A 24,296-nucleotide genomic window follows, 5' to 3' on the forward strand; every position below is an offset into this window, starting at 1 on the left:
CGTTGCACATGGACTGAGCCATCACCTAAGCATCGTCTCGTCTGTTATCATTCGTGAAGTCAGCAAGCAACCTGTGCTGATAACACTATATAAGTGCAATTCTGCCTGGCTATCTCAGCCCATACGAGATGCAACCGCATGAGAACGTCCCCAGAGCACGGAAGCATACTGGCAAGACCTGGAACATATGAATGCGTGTATTCGGTAGTACGTTACTCCACTGCAGAGGAGCAAGTATATGTAATGCCTCGGCTGCCTCTCGTACAAAGACCGCCAACAGTTCCCGGGGAGGTTAAACATCCTTACCTGTGCATTATATCCCAACGACCCCGACGACCTCTTCAAGGCATGCCTTGTTGTGAGATGTTCCAGCTGGAATGGCTTTTCACTTTTCATCTCCGAGCATCCATCAATAGCCCAAGGATTGTGCTTGGGCGACAGAGGCGGACGGGCTTGGTGTTTCTTTCGTAAGCTACACCATATGATAATCGCTGGCGAGCTGCACCAATCCTAAGGCAGCATGGTTCTGTCCAAAGATAGCCTCGTGCCTCTTCCGCCCGTACCATTACCACTCGCTAATGCGCCCAGTCACTTACTTCTCCATGTAGCGCAATACCCTACGGCCTCCCGTCACGAATTCGTTGTCAGCGCGCAAATCAAGCTTGGGTCGTGGGGTCTGCTCTCTCGGGATATGGAGCGATCATGAGCCCGTAGCTGGCTTCCGAGAATGTCTCATCAAGTTTTGTTGCTGCCAATACCAACAATAAATGGTGCAACTACCAAACTGGGAGAGGTTGACGGTATCGACCATACTCGGACTAACGCGGATTGGGCATAAGTACGAATATGTTTCCCTCACTACCTGCAGGTTGTTCGTTGCATCCCCCATGTGCAGTCTGCCTACATAAGGTGATCGTAATTTGCATACGAGTCTTATCATCGTCAAATGACAATAGCACAAATCCCATTAAGTCGCTGTGGATGGAAGAAAGTGTAAGGTCGACACAATGAAAGCCAACTGGGCTCACGTGCTAAAAATACATATGGAGCATACGATGTCGAAGGTGAAAGTAAGCTAGCAAGCCTGGAGCAGTTGTCAAGAACTTCGTAAGCTTTAGACACTTAGCAGGATACTTCTGTATACGTTATGGTACGATTTGAGACTTCTCCGTCACAACAAACCAGCCCTATCTCAAGACAAAGTTATGTTCTTTCCATCTACATATATAGGTGGCTGGACGAGCGGAGCGAAATTAAGGTTTGGAAGATTTGGAGTCTTTGGTGCACGTGGGTTTCACAGTACACTGTGTTTGAAGGGGCTCATGGAGTTCTGATACGCGGCCCTTACGGGTTTTGCTCCCTTGTCTTCAGATTCCAAGGGTACAGCAAATGTACTTTTGAATCCTAGTTTCGCGTAGGGGCCTAGCTCGACCGGAAAAGATTTTGCGAGGAATACTTTCGCCGTAGGTGGTGACTACGGCATTTGTGTTTAAGGGGGCTTGCTGCGCTGCTGACGGCGCGGGGTCGATTATTTTTGAGACACCAAATCACGGCTCCTGGCAGAATTTTCAGTACCGACGGGGCACGACTTCTACCTGTGACCCGTAGATTTGTATATTTCGAAAATTGAAACATGGTATATGATTGGCCATATATTATGACCGGAAGACGAGAACAAAATCAGATATGAGAAGGCAGGAAACAGACTGTGTTCACCCCACCTGCAATTCCCTTCATTAATTCACGTGCTCAATCTGCTTCGTTACTGGAGAAAGCTAAGATATGGAGTATTGCATGCAAGTCGGTTGGGGGACAGACTGTACTGGTGTCATGGCTTATGAAAATGACACGGACGCCCAGGTCTCTCGTCTTTGCATCTGTGTCACTGCTTGGAAGATGTGAGTTCTCTCCCGCTTAAAGCTTTGCTAGTCAGTTTGTTAATAAGAACTCCATAAGTTATCAACCTGGAACTCCTGCTTATATTAATCTGGATTTTCGTGAATAAGCAGAAGGCTGTGCGCTGCACTCCTCCTTGTTGTATTACCTACTCTGGCTATGTATACTGAGATACTATATATAGACTGTCCTACCAAGAATAGTGATAGTCAATTACGTTGTGCTAGAAGCTAAAGCGACCATGCCGGAATATTGTGCATGGGGGGTGGTTACCATAGAGTAACGAATTCTAATATTACCATTTCTATATTGCCCGACTCGCGCGCTAGTGCTCTAGCTAGTGCTTTCTTGTACGTTGCTCTTTATATTGCGCTGTAATTTCATTCATTGTCTGCGTCAATAGCTCCGTAGACGCTGTTTGACTGTCCATTATGATAATACATAAAGGCGACCGGCAAAGCTACTCGGGCAGGTGGAAAGTCCGAACTGCCGATGGATTTTACCGTGGTACAAGACATTTCAAGAAATGAAACGAGTTCCGTAGCACTGATCGGTTGTTTTCGTCGTGTATTGAGTCGCTGTGTGAGATGCTGAAAACATAGAAACGAGACGCTACAATGGTTTCGAATGATCTTCTGCTGGCAGCTAACATAATTCTCGCCATCATCTTGACTGTTTGACAGTAGGTCTAATATCAGGAGGACCTTAACTCAGCCGTGTACAAAGTATCCTTGGCGTCAAGGCGCTGGCAATTGGTTAGATCTACTTCATTAAGCATCTTTATAATAGTTGTATACTTGGGTTAGTTGTATACTTGGGCTTTTCTTTCAAGTTGCTCTGACCACGGGTGTATTGTAGCTTTAAGTCAATGTTTAACAGGATGCACTCAACAAGTGGTCTAATAACAATAAGGAACGAAGGCACGCTGAATGACAGTGGACATGTTCTCGGACCTGTGCAGAATTTCCTTTGGAAAGACTCTGTTAAGCCGCTAACTACTAAAGAGCGCTCCGTCGTATCAGAGGCTGAGAAGAAGGCTTGTTTTTTGTGAGCTAGACGTGCTGACTACACTCACTACATTACGGCAATTTTGCTTCCCCCGGACGTCTCATCCCCGGTTCGTTCTGGGCACATACTCCCTCCGTCTAAGACCAAACTCGGGGCAGCGCAATTTATGGCAGAACAGCCACAGCCCTATATAAAGACTATTTTCCCGCTGTCCCGCAATGAGTTAATCTGATCCCACTGGTTCGCTTCCCTGTGACGAACTCCTGGAATTTTGTCAAACCAGTACGCTTCATTAAATAGTAATGTTTTTTCGGAGTCGTTAGGATGACTAGCCTGTTCTGTATTCGGATGCGTATCCATGCAGACGGGTCTCTAGCTGACACCCTAGCATCACGTTTGATTGATTCTTAGGGGCTGAGGCGCCAATTGTTCGGCAGTTTGGCAGAAGACCCCTTAGTGGATTGGCAGCTTCAAATGTTGCGATCGTTTGTAGCCATCTGACCCGATAACATTGCTTTGTTATCATAAGGTACGAAAGTCCCCGACAGGTCGTTATGTATCTGGATTTTCTCAAATGCTATCACTCCGTACCATGCAGTTGACCATGAACCTTGGAAATCCTACCCTTATTGTCTGCATAGTGGAAATTCGTCTGCGAGATGAGTAGACGGGTTTAGAGGTTAGTCAAGATAAACGAACTCCTGACCCCTCGTCACAGTTCGGAATGCACTGTCAAAATCAAGCTGGGTGCGATGGTTGATTGGTTTTTGATGGGGGCATTTTCTGTTATCATCAGCACATGACATCTTTCGCTGTCATAGAATTCAGCCGTCATGGGTATAATCTCGCAATGCTCGAGGGGATTGGCGGGTGCTGATAACATGACCCCATTAGAAGCGGTCTCCCTCTACTGCGTGTTTAAATAGAATTGAAGAGAACTACTAGGATGGCAATCGGTTAGTTAGCATGAAGATAGTCGTGCTGGAAAATATAGTTACGTACCACCAAGCCACAGATGTTCGCTGTCAGGCTTAACAAGATGTAACTGAAAGGATACACGGCGGCGTTGAGGCGATAGTGAATAGCAACTGCTGACGTATCATATAGATCATGGATTACTATTAGTACCATTTGTACTCGTTGCCTATTCAGGTTTCGCGAGCCTAGAAATACATCGGACTGTAAACCATTCCGGAGCACGATGGGAAAAATATGCTAGGTGGTTTCGTCGTGCATAATAAATAGCTAGCTCTCGCTAGCCAGACGCTCTTTGGGTAAAATCAGCTACCCTCTCCGGCTCTACGCCAGAATGGTTCGCAGGAAAGTGCGACTCTGAGGTGCGAACTCTCTTCGTCAAAGTAGCGCGGACGCGGCTGTGGCGACGCTTCTCAGCCGTAGGCCATCGTGTATGTCGGTCGGTATTGGTCTCTGGGGCAATTAGCGATAGGGGCTGCAGTACCCTACAAATACACGGCGGCATTATTGTCGCCGTTATGATTCCTTCCCTCTTTCTTGAAAGGCATTATCAAATCAAAAGTGTTACATGTCAGCCGCGTCGACATCGCGCCACTCCAGCGCCGCTCCAGCGCCGTTACCGAGGGTCTCGTGCTGCCCGACCCCAATAATACATTGGGCCATCTTCCACGACCATATATATGAGCGAGATCAGACTATATAAATAGGCTGATAAGTGGTCGTCAGACTACTTCAGTATCTTAGCACTTAACGTTATTAGGACTGGGGGCATGGAACAGATAGCATATTGTACCAGATAGGACGCAGCGGTCAATTCGTTAGTTAACAAGTTGATATTCAATAGAATCCGACTGCGCACGTAAGCCAGAGTCACTCTAAGAATAGAACGACGACCAAACTACAGGAACTTGTATGATATCAATTCCCGGGTTTCTTTGCGAGCTAGGAAGAAACGTATGCGCGATGCCCTTACCTCTTTCCAGTTTTATGTGGAGCATAGAAGAGTGCAACTACGCTGCCCCTACTCTGATATTGAAAATCACGTCAACCTATTGAAGAACTCCCCTAGGCAAAGCCTATTGACTGCAAAGATAGTAGTGATAGAAAAAATCTGGCCACATGTGATGTCGTACTTTGTATTAGTTGAGCTTTTGTAAACAACGTCCTGTATTTGGATGTTTGCATCTCGTTCCACGAAAAAGACTCAGTCGATCCCAATTCATACACAAGGGCTGTGAAACTAATTTATTAGTATTCTCCCAATGATGAACTGATCTTCGTTCGGCAATTTTGTCCAGCACAATATCAACTAGACTTCAAGCTCTTGAAGACGTTCATGAATGAAGTGCTACGAACTTTGAATCGAAGTCTGGATTATTCTGATCTGAGAATTTCACAAGACAGTCCCATTTGACAGCTTGTTCGCGTTTAAGCGTAGGTGCGGAATGAAAGACTAATCTCAGCGTGTGCAATAGTCAAGTTCCAAAAGATAGAAGCCGGGCTTCGCCCTAGACTATGTACTGTCTGCCCAAATCATTTAGTTGATATTGTGTAATAAGTTACATACATTAATTTAAATTACAATCAAGTAAGTAGACTGGTTCAAGTTTCTCGGGCACTTACCCACATCTGAGCAGTAGATAAATAGCACTTGGGAAGATAATACTCCTATGCTATTTGATAAAGGTTATGTCACTTTGGCCGGAGATCCACAGTCAAACTAAAAATTTAAGCCTCGATTGAAACCGTGGCAATGAAGAGAATATATCAGAATTCTGTTCTACATTCTACAGACCGCTCAGTTATGGTCTCTAGGTTATGCTGGTTGAAGGGGAGTAGGGAGAACCATGAAATGCATACTAACAACTGCCAAGCTCGCTACATGAATGTCTAACTCGCATTAGAGATCCTCTACTTATTCCGTGAAAATGAGAAAATCCACCGGGGGACAGGCTCCACTAGTTTAGAAAGTGTAATTCTACTCCGCTAGGTCAGCTAGATAATATCGTCACGAATTGCTATAGGCAGCGTACCCATCGCTGCTGTTGCTGCTGCTGTTGCTGTGGCTGCGAACGAAGTCAGCGCGAAGCCCTCGACGACGACGCTGGAACGGCGCGACATCGGCGCGGCCGACGAAGAACGCTTACAGGTTGACGATGGCTTGAAGGAGGAGAGAAGGAATCACGACGACGACGACAATGCCGCCGTCGATATGTAGGGTGCTGCAGCACCTGCCACTGGTTGCCCCGGATACTGAGGCCGACTTACACGACGACCTCCGGAAAGAGAGCGCCGACAGCGATGCGCCCGCGCAGCGCCGACGAAGCGCACACGCCCCTAGGAATCGCATATGCCCAGGAACCGCATAGGCTCGAAGGTGTGAAGGAAGGCGACCAACCTCACCCAAAGAACGTCTGGCTGGTGAGAGCCATTCGTGATACGCGACGGAACCACGCAACGCAGGCGCCGCTTAGGCGTACCGAATACGTAGCGTATATTTTTCATCCGGCTTAGGCACGGTTTATTATACGATAGATTTGTAGGCTCGCGAAACCGAATAGGTAACGCGTACTAATAATAATAATAATAATGCTATAGGCAGAGATCGTATTCTCTCGGCCGTCCGCCAGAAGCACTGTTGGTAGCTGCAACGAACGCGCTAAGGCTCAATTAGGCAATCAAACACTATTGTTTAGTTTTCCATCGCTCTGTTCGTCAGAGAAACGAGCTCAGTACTTCCGAAATGCTTCTTAGTGGTACTTACTCTCCGCTCTAGCTTATTCTTCCTCTGATATTTCAATAATCGTTAGAAATAGTAGCATGCTTTATTGATTGAGACATAATGATATTCAGCGTATATAGTAGCAATATTGAAAATCAAGGGACAGATAGCTCGGTTTTGGTCTAGTAAACATCGTATGTAATAGACAGTTCCGACGACATATTGAAAATGATCGTTAGGTCTGAGGCTATCGATCCAATTTTGTACATCACATGACCAAAACGGCTGAAGGCAATATGATGATATAGCAGTGAAATTGGCCACCGAGAGATGAGCTGAAACATGTGCACACGGCGTAATGGAGGAACACATCTTGTCCGCTCATTACTCTCGCGGACTCGGATGGTCGCATATAGAGCGCAGCGACATACGTTTGAGGCTGAACACATATATAATATGAGTTCTGGTATGCTGAGGAGAACAGATAACAAGTGAGAGTACGTGTCACAGACAAAATGCACTACATGATAATAGTACTACTGGCTTTCGTGGCTCGTTGGGAGTCAGAGTGCTTGTCTTGAGAAATAGGCGGCAAGAGCCCAAATCAGGTGTAACGATATGCCGCTGTGCAAACAAGGTCGACCCCAAAATACATATGTGTTATGTACATAGTATCTTAAAAATAAACTTGTCCTGATGGCCAAAATATGCGACTTGCAAGTGTTACAATCCAACTTTAGTCCATCTTAAGTGTACTTTGAAGGGCAAATTGAGAACAGACCCAGTAGAAGTATCCTCGCTTAAGAAGAGTCCGGAGAAGGGAATACTTCAAGAAATAACCTTCATGTCAGTTTTGTGAGATGGTGGTATTGAGTCCTGAGGTTCACAAATTCGAGACTAAGCTAAGATGGCCCTGACGTAAACATAGCGAGGTGCCTATTAGACTGCTAGGCCCGGACCTATGTTCCCATATGACCATTGTCCCCAGGTTTCTGTGAATGAACGTCCTTTTAACGCTACTGCCTGCCCTCCAGAGTGGACTGCGCATGTTCCACAAACACGTCAGCATGTTTTCTATATTAGTGGATATGGAATACGTTAAAGTAAGTCAATGGCTCCATTTCCTACTTAGTTTACAGCGAGCAGGTTCATTAGATCCCCTTTCTATATCCTCAAGTTGACAGCGTAATCTCCACGTTCGCTCTCGACGAAGTGCGTTTATACCAGAAGGTGATGATGCCTCCTTATCTAGCTAACACTTCAATCATGTTGCAAGCATATTCCATCTCCTCTACGACACGGGTAGCTCATGCTGTATGAGAAAATCAGAAGAAAGAAAGGGAAGATTCCATGCCTCTAAAGAGTTGGAGAACTGTAACAAGAAATTAGCTTGCTTCGTCAAGAGAGAGCAAGTGTTTGAGCAAGTTTGCAATCTTACGCTGCCGGTTTAAGTGGTAACGAACACCTGACTGATGAAATCCTCTGTAGTAGGTGAATTCGTCGTCAGCATCCGCATAATGATACCCTCCTCCCATCGTGTTGCAGCTCCCCTACGATTGCGGACCCCTTCCTTCCTCATGTTTTGACATAAAAGCATCGAACAAAAAAAAAACCGGTCCAAATCATGGATGAAGTTTCAATATAGAACTGGCGGGGTCGTGCGTTTGAACACGCCAGCTATCCGGACCTGAATTTAGGCTCTTGGACATCTCAAGAACACTGTAAACAGAAATGGCGAAGTTAGTCTTGATCATCTGAGATGCCTGGTCACAAATGCCTCTGAATACTTCGTAGGTAGAAGCGGTGTAAAATCAAAGGGACAGTGAGTGGTAAGCAGTTTCTATTATCTCAAAATTCATTCAACTTGTTACCCTTCCGATTCCCCCTCGACTGCGCGAGAAGGATAGCCGTGTGTTGTTGTTCTGGCTTATTTATAAGATAAAGAGAATAAGACAGAGAGCCATCTTAACGTACGATTTATATCGCTTGTGCTTGGTGTGAATATCGTCTAGTTTACGGATACTATGTATAGTGAAGCTGAGCAGGATGGCGCCATTGTGCCCGTAATGCTCTCTTCAAGATAGTATGGCTCTGGCCAAGAGGCGTCGTATCAAGAAAGTCTTGGTTCCGCCATAATCAAGTAGCGAGGGACAATTATGACTCGGGCCACTATGTACACCCTGACGAGCCGAAGTCGTACGCTTCCACCTATTTGGACGCTAAGATATGTAATGTCAAACAGCATACGCGGGACCACGTAGACTTTCCAAGTATGGTAGCCTTCATGGAGGTCCTAACGGGAATGGGTCCAACAGCATGGCATATATAAACTTGATATGGAGTGCTAAGAAAATTTTACTTTGACCGCGGCCGCATCCATGCAGTTGATCTTTTACATTGACTTGAACGCGTATTGACTACTTATTTTTCGCAAAGCCACAAATGCTCCTCAGCCATAGCTGTACTATATGTCACGTATATCCCAGCGGCATTCTTGGCTCTGCGACTGTGGTCGTTCAATACCTGGGTATTCGGCGACAAGTCTGTCTTTGCTCACTGTTGACTCTTTGTATACTAGGATTTGCCCTCGATGAAAGGTTTTAGATACAGCTCACAGCGACCATCAGTTTATGTGCCAGGCGACTTCGAGTGATTTTTGTGCGCTCTCTTTTCTTACTGCCCAAGCTCTAGGAAAAATCATGTATGATATTCAACAGATGGGGAGGCCAGCTTGGGCAGAGGTGGGATCATGTTGCGAACAGGATATCAATTCATGTGTTTGACAACTTCTCATATATATATATAAGCAAAAACATTTGAATGAATTCTTCATGACTCAGCCAGCGCTATAGCGAAAGCTATTGTTAGGCAAGTTTGATCATCTTCGCGATATCTCATAGTTCTGCGGCATGTTCAAATATCAAGCAAGCATCATGATACTTAGCCAGGACTAGTAGATAGGATTTCTTTTTGATTCAATATTAGACGTTACTGGTGGATTTGTGACGAACGAGGTGCAGCCCATCCAGCAATTCAAATCTATTTGTGTCAGAGAGCTGAGCCAAGTAGTCGCCTAATTGAGTCGTATAAGACTATTGTCTTCCTTTTATAGTAAAAAGTCCTGAGATTTCCAGCCGGCGTAACGAGGTCAGTAGCTCAATCGTCGTATGGCCTGCTTGTAGTAAGAGCAGAGTTCTTGAAAGACTGCACATAAAACGGAGCGAATATGAGGAAGCTTGTGGCAATATGAAGTGCAGCGGTGTGAATCCCATTGCTACTTGCAAGTGACTGTCACCATTCATTCTCCATAGACTGAAAAGCCTGCTGCTCCGAGAGATTGGATTATTACAAGAACGTATCTCTACGTCGCATTTTTGAGTTCTAGGTATTGTCTTCCTTCCACACGCGAGATTAGACCGTTCAGCCCACCTTGATACGTCATCCTTACCGGGCCTTTGCGGTCGTACCTCTCTAGCCTCATGATGCAGCACGGGAGGGACGACTGAACATCTCCTATGCGTCAATTGGTACCTGAGGACGCTATCTTATGCAGAATGTCTCCAGGGGTTGTTCACGATATCGGTACCAGTTGAACCCATATAGGCAACACGAGTGCGCATATATTATATATAAGTATATATCAGCGGTGTGCTAGCATCGTGCTGGCACTTGCCATGCTTCAAAGGAGCTATGCTGGTTGAAGTTTCAAGCATCGTGCTACATAAACAGCTCTATACCCTATTTGTCATTAAAAATGATATGCTTCGCCTTGCGTCACACTTGACCATTCGTCATGGCATACAGCCATCCATCCATATACAGAGCCCGTGTTCCGACGCCGCCTTTAAAGCCCTTCATCCGGCGTCAGCAGTACTCCAAATCGAGCCTGTCACATAGATGGTATGACATCTGTTTCTGCTTGCAAATGTGGCTACAGGGACCCTCTGAGCGTACGTGCCAAACGTATAACATACTGAAGTAGGTATACATGAAAATGGTGTGCGCGGACATTGACTCCACTGTACGGGTTTTAAATCACCCAGCACGATATATTGCAGTTCCAAATCTACAACGCCCCTGCTCATAGCTGCCTGGCATTCATCTCAAAACTCGTAGCGCGAAAATCTGCCGGGGTGGACGCAAAACAAACGTTGGCCGGGGCTTTTCTACATGTATATACCTGCTGGCCGTGGCCGGGGATGTCTCAATTGCGACACAAGAAAGGAGGGAGTCATGCTTCCATTGATGGGAAATGGTGGGGAATCCTGGCTTCGCTCGGATGTCGAGTGACCAAGCGGGTTGGCTAACATTGCTAAAATTCCGGGTAGCTAGCGCTGCAACATTGCCCGAGCAGCCTCTTGCTTCTCGACGTGGTATGGAGATTGGACAGGCGCCTTACGAACAGTATGACAGCCGCCAAGGATGCAAGTGACTAGGGCATGGTAATACTCGATCCTAGCCACCATGCGCGAACAGGATGGGTATTCGAAGTATTCAGGCGAGGCAGGTCAGCCCTGCCAGTTGCCGAGCACACAAAATCCTGCGCGTGGCAATCCACTTGACTGACAAGCGAGAGAAGGACGCAGAATGCGGGACGGTGTGTGGGACGCCTGGAGAGGCCACTAGAAAGCTTAGCACGGTTAAGCCTTTACATGAACAGAATGGTGGTGTCAGGGGGGAAGGCGTGGCCAAAAAGTGGAGGGCAGGAAAAATCGACAAATGCCTCATAATGTGTTTGCATGGACGCGGACGCCGTGTCTAGTTGGTGTGATGGCGGTAGTGATTTGTCAGACGGTAGAACAGACCTGGTGATGCAGGCAGGGTCTACGCTGTGCGCGTGAGGAGTCTGCACTCTGGCTTTGTCAGACAGACACCAAGAGTGTCTGGCTTGCGGGCCTGAGGCCGTCGCTCGTAGTGAGCACCGTGATTGGGCGTCGCGCCTGTTGGTGCCGCCGCTCCCCAACTATGACCAACTAGGACGGCACTGACACGCTTGAACCAAGAGCCTCGTCAGCTCTCAGCCCGGCGCATTAGAGAACGGCCTGGAGAGTCCCAGAGCAGCATCATTGAGATGACCTGAGAGTTAATGAGGCGGCCTGGCCTGGGGAGCGGGGGCAGCTGGGCAGGGCAGGTGACGACGAGCCCACCGACCCCGCCAGAAGTAGTGCAGCCGCCTTTGAGGCGGCCACTGAAGACCTAGGTACCTTGAGGTACGTACCTTGGTACAAAGGCACTCGAGTACGTACACGCCCGATCGAGGCCGCTCCAGGGCTGTCCCCGCCCGCCGCCACGCCCTGCGCAAAGACGGCGATTAAATGCCTCCTCTCCTGGCCTGCGCAGCCCTCCTCCTCCCACCTGCCTCTGCTGCCACACACCCTGCGCACCGCCGGTCCCATCGCCATTTTGCCTTCTCCGTCCTCGTCGCCAGTACTCTCGGGCTGCTGCCCACCGGCGACCGCTCGCCAGCTCGCCTCGAGAATGTCGCCCGCCGCCGACAATGCTCCCTCGTCCACAAATTCCAAGCAGTCCTCGATCCGGTCCGTCGACGTCGCCTCGTCAAAGTCACCCGTCCTCGCGCCTCAACATGGCTCCGCCGCCGTCCCCGCTGTCGACAGCCTCTCTCGGCTTCCAGAGAAGGCGTCTATCAAGGACCGCCTGACACGCATGTTCTCACAGAAGGAGGACCTCCCTCGATCCGCCCCTTTGTCTGCAGATTCAGCTGCTACCTCGAAGCGCTCAACTCCCTCTGCTACACCTTCCACAGCTAACGGCGCGACTACCCCGCCAAAGCCCGTCGCGCCCGCCCGGAAACCCTCCACGACTGACGCGCCAGCGTCATCCCGCACTGCGACAAGCCAGCGCTACATTGTCAATCCAGATGTCCCCGGTGGCCACGAGCACCACTTGAAGGGCGCCAAGCGGCAGGAGAAGCTCTCCGACATGTGGAAGTCACTTCTTGGCAAGAAGCACGAAGACACGCCAGCTGCCGATCTCTCGCTCGTTTCCAACTGGGTCGATACGATCAAGCAGGAGAAAGAAGCCATCGCCAACGACCGCAAGGGAGGACCCAATGCGTCAACCACTCTCGTTGAGAAGTACGGCAAGTGTCAAGAGGTTGTTGGTCGCGGCGCTTTCGGCATCGTCCGCATCTCTCATAAGAAGCTCGGCAACGGCGAGAAGCTTTTTGCGGTCAAGGAGTTCCGCCGCCGCCCTGAAGAAACAGAAAAGAAGTACAGCAAGCGCCTGACCGCAGAGTTCTGCATCTCGTCGTCATTACGTCATCCCAATGTTATCCATACGCTTGATCTTCTCAAGGATCAGAAGGGCGACTATTGCGAGGTGATGGAATTTTGTTCCGGCGGGGATCTCTATACTCTTGTCCTCGCTGCTGGCAAGCTCGAGGTACTGGAGGCAGACTGCTATTTCAAGCAGATGATGCGCGGGGTTGAGTATATGCACGAGATGGGAGTTGCTCATCGTGATCTCAAGCCTGAAAATCTTCTCCTCACTGCCCATGGTGCGCTCAAGATCACCGATTTCGGCAATGGAGAATGTTTCCGCATGGCTTGGGAGAACGACGCACACATGGTCACTGGCCTTTGTGGATCCGCCCCGTATATCGCCCCCGAGGAATATGTCGATCGCGAGTTTGATGCCCGGGCTGTTGATGTCTGGGCGTGTGGCGTCATTTACATGGCAATGCGAACCGGCAGGCATCTATGGCGTGTCGCGAGAAAGGACGAGGACGAGTTCTATGAACGGTATCTCGAAGGTCGTCGTGATGAAGAGGGTTATGGCCCCATCGAGTCCCTGCACAGGGTATGTTTTCATCTCCCTTGATCTTGGAGGATGGTCATGGTTGCACTTCCGCCGGATTCCGCCCTTGACTTCAAGACTTTGCTTGTGCTGACATGTTACACTATAGGCACGCTGCCGCAACGTGATTTATTCCATCTTGGATCCTAATCCCTCTCGGCGTATTACCGCGTCGCAAGTCCTCAAATCTGAGTGGGGCCGTGAGATCAAGCTTTGTAAGGCGGGCGAAGAGGGATTGTAGTCGAGGCTTGGTTGGTGGCAGGAGTTTAGGCTCTGCCAGGACTGAGGGGGTCGAAGTTACTCCTTCGCCTCCCGTCATTTCCTATTTTACCTTCGCCTTATATGGCCCGTAGCATGACGATACCACGACACTTCTTGCGCGACTTGCGAGCGACAAGGAACAACGACTGGGTTGGGGAAACATGGCTAGGATTCATTGCAAGGAGTTTGGCGTCGTACCATTCGTTCAGATTTGCGCTTTTTCTCTTCGTATCCATATACTATTATTCTAGACAGTCCAGACTGTGGTTATTTTTGGCTCAATACTGCCGGTGAACACGATCGGCCTGAGTACGGACTTTACAGAGTAGCATCCATGCACACAATGATAGAAGACATGCCGGTGGAATGGAGAAGCCTACGTGCGGCGACCATCAAGAGTGCTGCGGGCGGGATACAACATGCACATGGGTATTGCGAATAATTCATCCTGCGCGGCAGGTTTCATAACCCAGAGGAGTGATCAAGACTATAAACTACTCTATACATATAGCTTCGGCTGGAAGCTCGGGTGGGTGGTGGCATCGAAAGGAACGCATTGGAGCAGGATCTGGAGTCATGGCCTTGAGCAATATCTCACCCGAGCAATTGACACCTGGAAGGCGTTCATGTTTCCGGTGTTTCGCCACATGAGGAGCCTCAAATAGCCAAGCTAGAGTTTGATCACGTTCTGCTACACTACAAGCATAGCAGCAGCCCATGTAGTTCAATAAGGTCAGATCAGCTCTAGAAAACCCTTAGGGTGTATATTATCTACACATCCCATTTAAGGTATGCATCAGCACCTTCGCTGTCGCACCAAGGTGATATCCTGCCTTTCATCCCCTACGGGGCCATAAACTCATCTGTCCCCGGTCGTACTGAATGCGCTCCTGTTCCACGGCCTCTATTGTTCCCGCTCAGAAATATCATACGAAGCACCATGCCAAGTACTTATCACGACAGCCGAAGGAGTGCCCATGCTCCTGATCCACCCATCCCGGAGGCCATTAATAGCAGCCCGGTTGATTTACACTTTGTCTCACTGCCCTTCTCTTCTGCCCCAGAACGGCAGATTTAGTGACCCTCGGCTGATATCACTGGCCACCTCATCCTTGACAGTTAGCAACATTGCTGCTCACGATCCGCTCGGATAGAGTGGTGTTTATTATGCCCCGTGATAATAGATGACAGAAGGACAGAGACCTAGCCCCCCTGCGGGTAAGCTTTTGCTCATAGTCGGCTATGATGATACAATATCGAGAGCTTCAAGGATCATTTCATTGCCCCATCCAAGCCAGACCTCGGTGCAGGCAAGGTTGGCACCATAGACGAATACTCACTTCTGGAGCCCCGTCACTGCGACTTGCTTGAGGGATGATGTTTAACTCGACTCAGCACATTTCTGCCGTTGCTATGTGTCTCCAACAAAGGCTATATGTTGCTTCATGCATTTTAATGATACGGGACTCTTCTTCTGTATCTGAGGGATCTTGTACGATGTACAGTGGAGCTGAGTCGCCTATCCACATTCTGATTCTGATTCAGTCGAGAACATTCTCACTACCATGGTCTGAGTGGCCGGCCAATGGCTGCGACTCTATCTCAACTCGCATGACCTGCCTTCAACTTGATTGACATGCCCAGTAGAGCTGAATCACACTGGAGTCTAGATTTTCTCTATACGTACCTAGATACTGAAACTACAAGTACTTCTCCTTTTAGCTAGCCACTACCTATAGTGAGTTCGACAACGAGTTCGACCACGAGTTCGGCAACGACTCGATTTTCTGGATCACCTACGAGGACATGCTGGAGAATTTCCAGCACGTCGATCGCACTCGCCTTTTCAAGGACAAGGACTGGAGGATGCGCCAGCGCTGGATTGGCGTTGAGGCCCCGTGGAAGCCACAGTGGAACGAGAAGTTCACATCACGCTCACCAAGGAGCCTCCCCTCGTCATTGTCTCCAGCAGCTGGATGGTCGCTACTTCAAGGGCCATCGTCCCATACCGAAGGGCTCGAATAGTACCATTAGCATGGCGCCATTGAGGACAAGAAGTGGCATGCGCGAGCCACACCACATTCGGGCGGAAAGGCCGTGAAAGTCGCGGTGAGGTCGAAGTGTTGGACAAGGCTCCATTAAGCCTTCTCATTGTCTCCAACTGTCTAGAAGCATGGAAGCCCACGATGGTAAATCATCAGCACACCGACGAGCATCGTCCCATGTCAATTTGTCAACCAGGGACAAATCCTTCCGTGGACAGCGAGGTCGTTCTGCCATGTATTCAGTTTATCTAGAACCCCTCCCCAATGCCTTGCCTGATGAAGACAGGTCTTCTATCATCAGACGCGGCAGATCAACTGCGAGTTGGGTAATCGTTGCGCGCTTGCCAATTGCTGGACCAAGGGCTCGCGTGCAAAATAGAAGCTAGCTCCTAGAAGCGGCGTTGCAATGGTCGAAGTCGGAGACGCCAGCGAACCCCCTTTTCTTATGTGTCAAGATATATTCCATGAACCTTTTAGTTCAACTTCCGCTAACCATTACGCCCCCACAACTCCAATGCCAGATGAACCATGTGCATTTTCAGAATTACCACCCCCGAAGCACCCCAATGACCCCTAAAAAACCATCCGCATGACAAGCCCAACGCCAGAAACCCCTTGAAAGAGCCAAGCAGCAAAATATAATGTAACAGGACTGATTGACACCAGAACATACGAATGAGAGCCTATTCGTCAAGCAGGAAAATTTACCCCATGTTCAGAAGAAAGCGATTGACATAAAGGGAGGCGGCGAAGTGCCATGTACAACCGAATACATGCCAACTCGAAGTAGTTCAACTCGGTGCTCATGAATGGAAGAGATCCCACGCTCGTTCGCAGAGCTGGAGGAACTCCTCTCGCTTCTGCCGTTGAGTTTCTGGGCTGTCACGGCCGGCGCCAAAAGGACCCCGTCTCGTAGCAGACCTGCCATGCCCAAGTGGCGGACTGGCACCGTCTTCGTACTCGGCACGTGTGCGGCGTTTGCCCATTCCATGGCCAGCATCATGGGCGGCGCTGGACCGTGGTGACGGTGGGGTTGGTGGTTGGTGGCCGGTGTAGTGTACAAGCTTGGGCAGGAGCTCTGGGCGTCCACCAGAAATCTCGTGTTGTGCCTCCTCAGCTGACTTGTACTCCCTTGGCCGCGCCGATTGTGGGCCTTGTGAGTGATGCGCAGGGGGCAGACCAGGCGAGGCCATCGGCGCATGGCTGGCTCCCGGGTGTAGTTGGCGCGAGCCGTTGGAATCCTGAGGTACAGGAAGCCCTGATCCAAAGACATCGGAAATGGGGGGCAAGCGGTTGGCAGTCTGGTGGGCTGGGTTGTGTTGAATGTGTGAAGCATTGGACAGGTGGGCTGGCTGCTGAAGTAGATGTCTGCTGAGCGGATGCGGGTTGTTGCGTCCGGTGAAGGTCTGGCCCAGAGGGGCGGATTGGATGACACGCTCATTGGCAAATTGCTCATGCGATGGCGCGACGATGCTAAGGCCTGCTGGGGCCTTGTTGCGACGGGACATGCCTGGGGTTTTGGCGGCAAACTGATTCGGATCGGAGTCCTTGGCACTGTCGAGCGAGTCGCCTTTGCCCGACTGCTGCTGAAGTCTAGCCTCGATGATCCGACGCTGCTGTTCACGCACATTCAGACTTTGCTGAAGATGTTCCTGCATGACAGGATCCTGGGTCATGAAACCGGGCGATAAGCAAGCCAAGCCGACTTCCTGAATACCGAGCGAGTCGCGAGCGCCCAGGGCGGGGCGGGCAGTGGCCGCACCGGAGCCGACATTACCCTTGGACAAGTCAAGCTTCCGCGGACGATGGCGTGTGGACGGCAGAACTGGCGATCTCGGTTCCTTTTTGACCACAATTCTGGGACCGGGCAACGCGCTTCGGGAGCTGCTTTGACTTGGGGTCAGGAATTTCCACTAAAGGCAGGAGGACCATGTAACAATACTAATCAGACTTACGCGCTGGGTGGAGATGACTTTGGTGCTTGGGCGGTTCTGGTCGGGCTACGACTGCCAGAAAGACGAGCTGGCCGAGGAGCAATGGGGTTGGGTGTGTTTGACGAGGCCGGAGTGTTGGCGGAGAGGCGCTGCGCAGCGGGCGAGGTGGAGGCGGCATGCGCAGGATGGTCGGCGCTGTGGTGAGGCGGGTTGGAGGGCGGCGCGAGCTCTGTAAAGGTGCGCCTGTCAAGGGCGGCCGGGGAGGGAGCCATGGCGACAGCAGCACTCATGATTTGAAGTCGGAAAGAAAAGCAGCAGGGAACGCGAGGCCCGTGAAGATGCTGGTGGAGGTGATGATCTGCCCAGGCCGCTTGTAGGAGCTAGCAAGAGCGTGATTTGGACGTGTGTAATGGCGCGAAGGTGGGCGGCGAGGCCAGGTTGCCTGCGGGCAGGCGAGCAGGTTGGACGACGTAGCGAAGCGAGCGAGGCGGGGCGGACGTTAAGAACGTCGATGCGTGCTGACGCTGTTGGAAGGGCAGGAAAAAAAAAAACGAAGAGGCCACGCGATAGACGGGTGGGAGGGGAAAACAAAGAGAGGGTTAGAGGCGACGGAGGAGTGCTTGACGAAAAGAGGTTGTCGGGGGTGCTGGGCGGGAGGACGGGCGGCCGAGGGATGAAAGTGGAAGTAGTGGTGGTGGTGGTGGTGGTGGTGGTGAGAGTAGCGTTGGGATGGGGCGGGCGCGGGCTGTTACAGAGTGAGCAGGGGCGTGCGGCAGGACATGTGGAATGAGCCAGGGGTGCGGCCGGCCCATGTCTCGAGGGACCCGACCATCAAACTGTCAGACCCGCAGACCCTCGCCTTCCAGGTCGGGTTGCTTCTTTCTCCTGCTCCTCCCTGCTGCCCCTGCCGCCAGCATTGGACGCCATGCTCGTGAAGCACGCCTGCGGCGGCCATTGCTGCCGTGGTCGTTCTGCCGGCCCGTTGCCTGACAGAGGCAGCACCCGAGGCATTCATCGACCGAGTCAATGCCCTGCCTCCAAGCCCGAGTCCCGTACCGATCTCTGGTCCAGCCTGGCCGTGAGCGCAACGAGCTGCACGAGCACGCGTTGCGAGTGTCGCGCGAGCGTGCGTGGCGATTGGTCGGCGAGTGCTCGACAGCCGCCGCGGGCGCCCCACTCGTCGACATCTTGCCCAATCACTACCCCTTCTGCTCAGGTGAATTCAGGTGGCTCCTCCCATTGTCACAGCAGGATGGTTTGACGGCTATTCACCTGGCACCTCCAGCCTGTTAATTAATTCTGCCGTCTTCGCTAACGAGCAGTGGGTTCTTCGTGTCCACTGCCTGTCTGGCTGCTGTCAGTCTCACAACGGAGATACGCGTGCACCTGGCGGGCAGCGCTGGCGCCAGAGGCTTGAGTGCCTGGCAACACAGCTTTGCGCGGACGACACTTGAAACATTGGATCGACACTCGTCCCATTGGGCCGTCGCGCGCCTCGCCCGATCAGACCCGCCCGTCAGTGACTGGCGGCCCTCGAATTCCCCGCCAGCACCAACAAGACACCATTGTGCCTTCGGCCAGAAAGACTGTGTGCCTGTTCAGCTCGAATCCTGGAATCCTTACCTGGGCGGGTCTGCGTTCTTGGTGGCAAGTGCTGGCTGATCAATCACAAGGCCATCACGCTAAATTCTGATGTGCGCATTTGACCTGGAAGCCTCAGCTCCTCCACCCAAGGCCCACGATGGGGAATCCCAGCCCTGAGCGACCCGCACATGAAACACTCGAGGTGCAATCTGGTGCATGGCCAGCCGCATCCCTAGCGAACCATTGGCGGGTGGCCTGCCAGCCTCTGTGAGTCACCCATCATCCTCTTGCAGGTCGCTGGTTCCAACATCCAGGCAAACTACATGTACTCATCAAGTCTGTGTTTAACCTGTAGCTAGCCAGTCCTCGGAAGTCTTCAAGGCTGCTCTATGACCAGTGAGCAGGTTTGCGACAGAGTTCCCCAAAGCACAGCTTACACACGGCAGGCCCTACCTGCCACGTTTTCTCCCAGGATCCGCGCCGCTTAGCAGTCCGTGCTAACCTGTCACTGTGACAGACCGCACGAGTTCGTGTCAACTCTGTCGCATCCCAACCTGCCCACCTTAGCTAGCTGAGACAGCTAGCCTCTGCTTCCGCGAGTCAACCACGTCGTGAGACTCGACTGGGACTGTCGGGCACAGCAATCGTTAATTGTTGTGCTGGGGTGTGCCTTGTGGTGCGATTTCAGATCCAGCAGGAGCATGACGATCAAATAGCCTCACCTCAACTTGGCACCAGCATGGGGCCAAGTCATCACCCCACCGCTCTGCGACCAGGCATTGCGGTCCCCTGGCGTCGCTGATATATAGAGATGGCAATCGATGCCATAACAACACAGATAATCAACCTGTTGGATGCATCGTGACTTTTATTAGTGGCCAGCCCCGCCAACGCGGCAGGTGCCAGCCGCACTATTGCACGCAGCAAAGAGGCGAATGCCAGAGCATTCACTATGGTAGACTGGTCAACGTCATCAGGCCACCATCTTCTATCGCTTTTGAATCTATCTGCTACTGTATGAAGCAAACGAGCAAATCTTCGCAGGTAACGAACCAGCACAGCGAGGGAGGGTTGGTTACGTGGGGGTGTTGAGGGTCACAAAATGCGTTGCTTATGCGCATGCATACTAGCCGTGCTGGAGGGTCTAGAGCCGAGAACACGGCGGCTCCGCCATCCGCCGCGGCGAGCAGAGGACACGCAAAGGTATTCATTGTTTGCTTATCGACTTGGCCCTGTGCTTTGCGTGCTTTGATGCGAATGTGAACGTGCCGCCGAGTGGCGTGGGAGATGGACAAAATCCCTAGAATCTCAGGGGCTTTAGCCGTTCAGAGGTTTTTGTCACTACCTTAGTAGGGATACAGCCAGGAATGGTAACATGACAATCAAAGAGCAGCAGCGCGTGGCAAACCGACGCTCTCGGACAAACGCAATCTGCTCTCCACGGCTCGCATGAAGCCGTGTCCTGAGCTCACTGCATAATGATAGTGAAATGCTTGTTGGCAGTAGTTGGACTGCATCCGTCCCCAAGCTCTTGGTGGTGACTCGAGCTCACTATGGAGGTGTTGTGCCTTGACACGTGAAAGGACGCAGCTGACTTATGCCTGCGAGTGAGTGATGGAGTCCTCGGGGTCTAGTCTGCCAGCTGCAAGCCAGCTGGGCCCCGACCCCCGGAAAAAAGTTCTGGCCGCAGCAGGCTTATCGCCATTTTTATCGTCATAGGTGCATCTCCAGAATCCCGCCGGATTTCAAGAAGTCGGCAACCACTTCAGTTCTAGAAAAGGACACTTCAAATCACAATTCTGAGAAACACCGTTCAGTAGCCGGGTGACACCGTTGTACCTATACAATCCCAATCTTGCCCGCAAACCGCGCAAAAAGGGCTACAAGCAGCAGCATTGCAGCATCAGCCAGTCAGCAGTACCTGGAAGACCCCACTAGCGAAACAGATCAGGCACGGCATCCTTGGTACTACAACTGTCAGCAAATATGCCGGGAAGGACGAAAGCTCGCGCCGAGCCCGCGGCCGACGCCGCTATGGAGGATGTACCGTCCTCGGCTCAGAAGGCGCATGAAGTTGTGGAGGACGGCGATGACGCCATGGTCGACTCCGCTGACGGACAAGAAGAGGAGGAGGAGGAGGAGGAGCTGCCGAAGGTTAAGATCGTACGTGCAACCATCCAGGAGCATCACCAAATGATGGCTCTTCCGCTGACTTGCTTGGTAGCTGCCCGGCTCCTCAGACACGGCCGCCTCGTTCGAGTTCGAGAAGGAGAGTCACACGCTGGGCAATGCTCTTCGTTACATCATCATGAAGAAGTACGTGCATGCTTGTCCAGAGCTCATACCAAGGACAGAAATACTAACGAAATTCATTCACAGCCCCGATGTTGAGTTCTGTGCCTACGCTATCCCGCATCCTTCTGAGCAGAAGATGAATCTGAGAATCCAGACGTACAGTGAGTACGGGGTGTGACTTGGAGTTCTCAAAAAGCGATCAAAAACTGACAATGGTCTGCAGATGACTACAAGGCCACAGACGCGCTCAAGAAGGGTTTGCAGGATCTGGAAGATCTCTGCGATGTTGTCTCTGACGAGTTCTGGACTCGGCGAAATGAGTTCAACGAAAAGAACGGCATCCTGCGTGACTAACCCGGAATCACGATGACGCAAGAAGAGTGTGGTTCGGCGCAGTCTGGTAGAATGGCGCGTGGCAGCGCTTTCACATCGCTCCCAATGGTGTTACAGGAGTTCTTTAATAGATGGGCGCGTTACTAGGAACATCGATAGGCTTTCTCGACCGTGTGGTTATTGTATCGCGAAAGACCTAGACTGCTATGTACAATGATCAATGTTTTCATGATGCCCGCGTTCATCGTATAATTCTAGTTCCGGCCCTATACAGTGCTACATGTCAGCTTGGGCTCGCAACTACATTTGAATAGAGCCTGAAACACGGCTTACCTCAAGGAAACCCTTCATAAAGGTGTTGGGAAGCCGTTCGGTGCCGCGGAAGCTCTCCTCGGGAAAGTATGACATAACATGGGTGAGCTGTTTCCAGTAGTTCATCATTTCCTATAACAAATATCTGTAAGCAGCCGCCTCGATCAATCGAACAGAGCCTCAGTCGTAGCACATTATCCTCGTGGCAATCTTTGCTTCGCGGAACCACAGGCCACCACTCTTTCGACCTCTTCTTTCACGCCAAGCTGTCATCCACCTCTCCTCAATCAAACCTGGTGCATACTGACCTGGTATTCGGCATTGTTTTGCATGAGCAGAACATCGACGACCGGGAGTTTGTTGACGTATCTGTGGCGCTCAAACTCTTGCCGCATCCGTGTGCGCATAACCGAGACAGGTAAAGGAACGGAGTAAAGCTGTTGGATCTCGGGTGCCTAGGATTGTTGTGATAGTGATGCGCGTGAGCTTCTGCGTGTCCTGCAAGGTAGAGTATCGATCATATCGCCGTGGATATACGTGACGGGGAGGGAAGGTCGGCTGGGTAACATACAGCTCGGATCCATTCTCTGTAGGCAGAGAGGACTCGCCGCCGGGCATCGTTCCAATTGGCAGCTACGGAAGGATTAGCCACATATATGTAGAGAGATCGGAGGTGCATGAACTGACAGGTGCGCGTGGTGCGCGCGAATTGGGTTGGTGTTACCGCCATGATGATGGGTGATCTGCTGCTGCTGCTACGTCGTCGTCTTCAGGCCAGCGAGGAGGGACGAGCTGTTTGAATGCGTGATGCTGGAGGTGGGCTCAGGTAGGGAGCGGGTCAGGGCCTGTGTAGCCACGCCGGAAGCCAGGCTGTGTGGCTTGTGCGTCCAGTGTCCTTGGAGCAGCCCTTCCAGGGAGCAAGTGGGGAGCAGCCGACGACGACTGGACTTGGATTGTTACGTCAGCACGGCTCAGCGTCGTACTGCCTCGAGCTGTTGATTCGCGCTACGCGGTTCACATCTCTGGCCCCACCACAGACTTGCAACTTCCAAGAGCTTTTCACGATCGTCTCGTAACCTCACATCGAACTACAACACGACGGCCCAGCCGTAAGACTTGTGCTCAAGACAAAGTCTTTGATCAGGCGACCAACGCCACGTCACAGTAGCACCCCTTGCTCCCGCTCCACCGACTTGGGATACCCATAAGACATGCCCGCCATCCGAACACATGCGTCACGAAACAAGAAACCGCCGGCAGGCTTTGACAACATACGCGATGATCTTGAAGTCTTCAACATCAAGATGAAGGATGCTCAGAATGCGCCGAATAACAACGTGGCCAAGTCGCAGGCGACGTGGCCCATCTTCCAAATCGCCCATCAACGCAGCCGTTATGTATACGAGCTTTATTACGAGAAGGAAGCGATCAGCAAGCAGCTCTATGACTGGCTGTTGAAGAATGGCTACGCCGATGCCATGCTGATTGCGAAATGGAAGAAGCAGGGCTACGAAAAGGTACAGTCGTCCTTGATATCCAGTCCATAACACCTCTGGCATTTCATGCTAATCGGGCGGTTTAATGTTACAGCTATGCTGTTTACGGTGTATCCAGACGAAAGAGACCAACTTCCAGTCGACTTGTATATGCAGGGTGCCAAAGGCCCAAATGAAGGACGAAGGCGATATCCAGTGCGCAAGCTGCGGGTGTCGAGGATGTGCCTCGAGTGATTGAGGCGGCCTTTATGGCAGAATACGAGATACCCATTGTTGCTTCTTGTTTTTGCGTGGCGTTCGTGGTTACATGGGCATAGAAATCGCGGTGCATAGCATGATACAGGCATACAGTAATGACGACCGGGACGACCGCTAGGCGGGCTTGGGAACATGTCGAGCTTGCAGCTCTGTCGAGTCGACGTTGCGTGGTCCGTAGTGCATGCCAGAGGCGCCGTGCGGTCGTCCTCGGGGGGAATTGCTTGCCAAGCAGAGCGAACGGGATTATTGAGTTGCCAGCAGTTTTGCCTGGCGTCCAAGGGGTGCCCATCATCAAAAGTACTTTTCTCTGGGCCATGACAAGTCGAGTTGACCACATTTCGCAGAAGCCTAGACACCGGTT

The 24,296-nt window shown here is 51.2% G+C and overlaps 5 protein-coding genes across 5 annotated transcripts; 3 read left to right on the forward strand and 2 right to left on the reverse strand.

Annotated features, from left to right (window-relative positions):
- Positions 1-11,961: 11,961 nt before the first annotated feature.
- B0I36DRAFT_379829 (kinase-like domain-containing protein) lies at positions 11,962-15,703 on the forward strand (the record flags this gene model as incomplete). Its single annotated transcript, XM_046160792.1, has 3 exons — positions 11,962-13,420; positions 13,527-13,632; positions 15,405-15,703. Exons 1-3 carry the CDS (start codon positions 12,080-12,082, stop codon positions 15,701-15,703), a joined length of 1,746 nt encoding a protein of 581 aa, XP_046019038.1. The 5' UTR covers positions 11,962-12,079.
- Positions 15,704-16,526: 823 nt separating this feature from the next.
- On the reverse strand, positions 16,527-17,929 carry B0I36DRAFT_358202 (uncharacterized protein; the record flags this gene model as incomplete). Its single annotated transcript, XM_046157925.1, has 2 exons — positions 16,527-17,607; positions 17,679-17,929. The coding sequence occupies 2 exons, from the start codon at positions 17,927-17,929 to the stop codon at positions 16,527-16,529; spliced, it is 1,332 nt and encodes a 443-aa protein (XP_046019039.1).
- A 3,298-nt stretch (positions 17,930-21,227) lies between these two features.
- Positions 21,228-21,890, forward strand: B0I36DRAFT_344635 (DNA-directed RNA polymerase; the record flags this gene model as incomplete). The annotated part of the gene is made up of 4 exons (XM_046156285.1): positions 21,228-21,395; positions 21,466-21,557; positions 21,621-21,697; positions 21,760-21,890. The coding sequence occupies 4 exons, from the start codon at positions 21,228-21,230 to the stop codon at positions 21,888-21,890; spliced, it is 468 nt and encodes a 155-aa protein (XP_046019040.1).
- A 233-nt stretch (positions 21,891-22,123) lies between these two features.
- On the reverse strand, positions 22,124-22,911 carry B0I36DRAFT_358204 (complex 1 protein; the record flags this gene model as incomplete). The annotated part of the gene is made up of 5 exons (XM_046157926.1): positions 22,124-22,135; positions 22,203-22,313; positions 22,490-22,636; positions 22,753-22,814; positions 22,869-22,911. 5 exons carry the CDS (start codon positions 22,909-22,911, stop codon positions 22,124-22,126), a joined length of 375 nt encoding a protein of 124 aa, XP_046019041.1.
- Positions 22,912-23,222: 311 nt separating this feature from the next.
- On the forward strand, positions 23,223-24,295 carry B0I36DRAFT_311894 (cell cycle control protein cwf14). The gene is made up of 2 exons (XM_046152433.1): positions 23,223-23,698; positions 23,772-24,295. The coding sequence occupies exons 1-2, from the start codon at positions 23,393-23,395 to the stop codon at positions 23,913-23,915; spliced, it is 450 nt and encodes a 149-aa protein (XP_046019042.1). The 5' UTR covers positions 23,223-23,392; the 3' UTR covers positions 23,916-24,295.
- The last annotated feature ends 1 nt before the right edge of the window (position 24,296 follows it).

This window comes from Microdochium trichocladiopsis (genome assembly GCF_020744255.1).
Source record: "Microdochium trichocladiopsis strain MPI-CAGE-CH-0230 chromosome Unknown B0I36scaffold_1, whole genome shotgun sequence".
NCBI lineage: Eukaryota > Fungi > Ascomycota > Sordariomycetes > Xylariales > Microdochiaceae > Microdochium > Microdochium trichocladiopsis.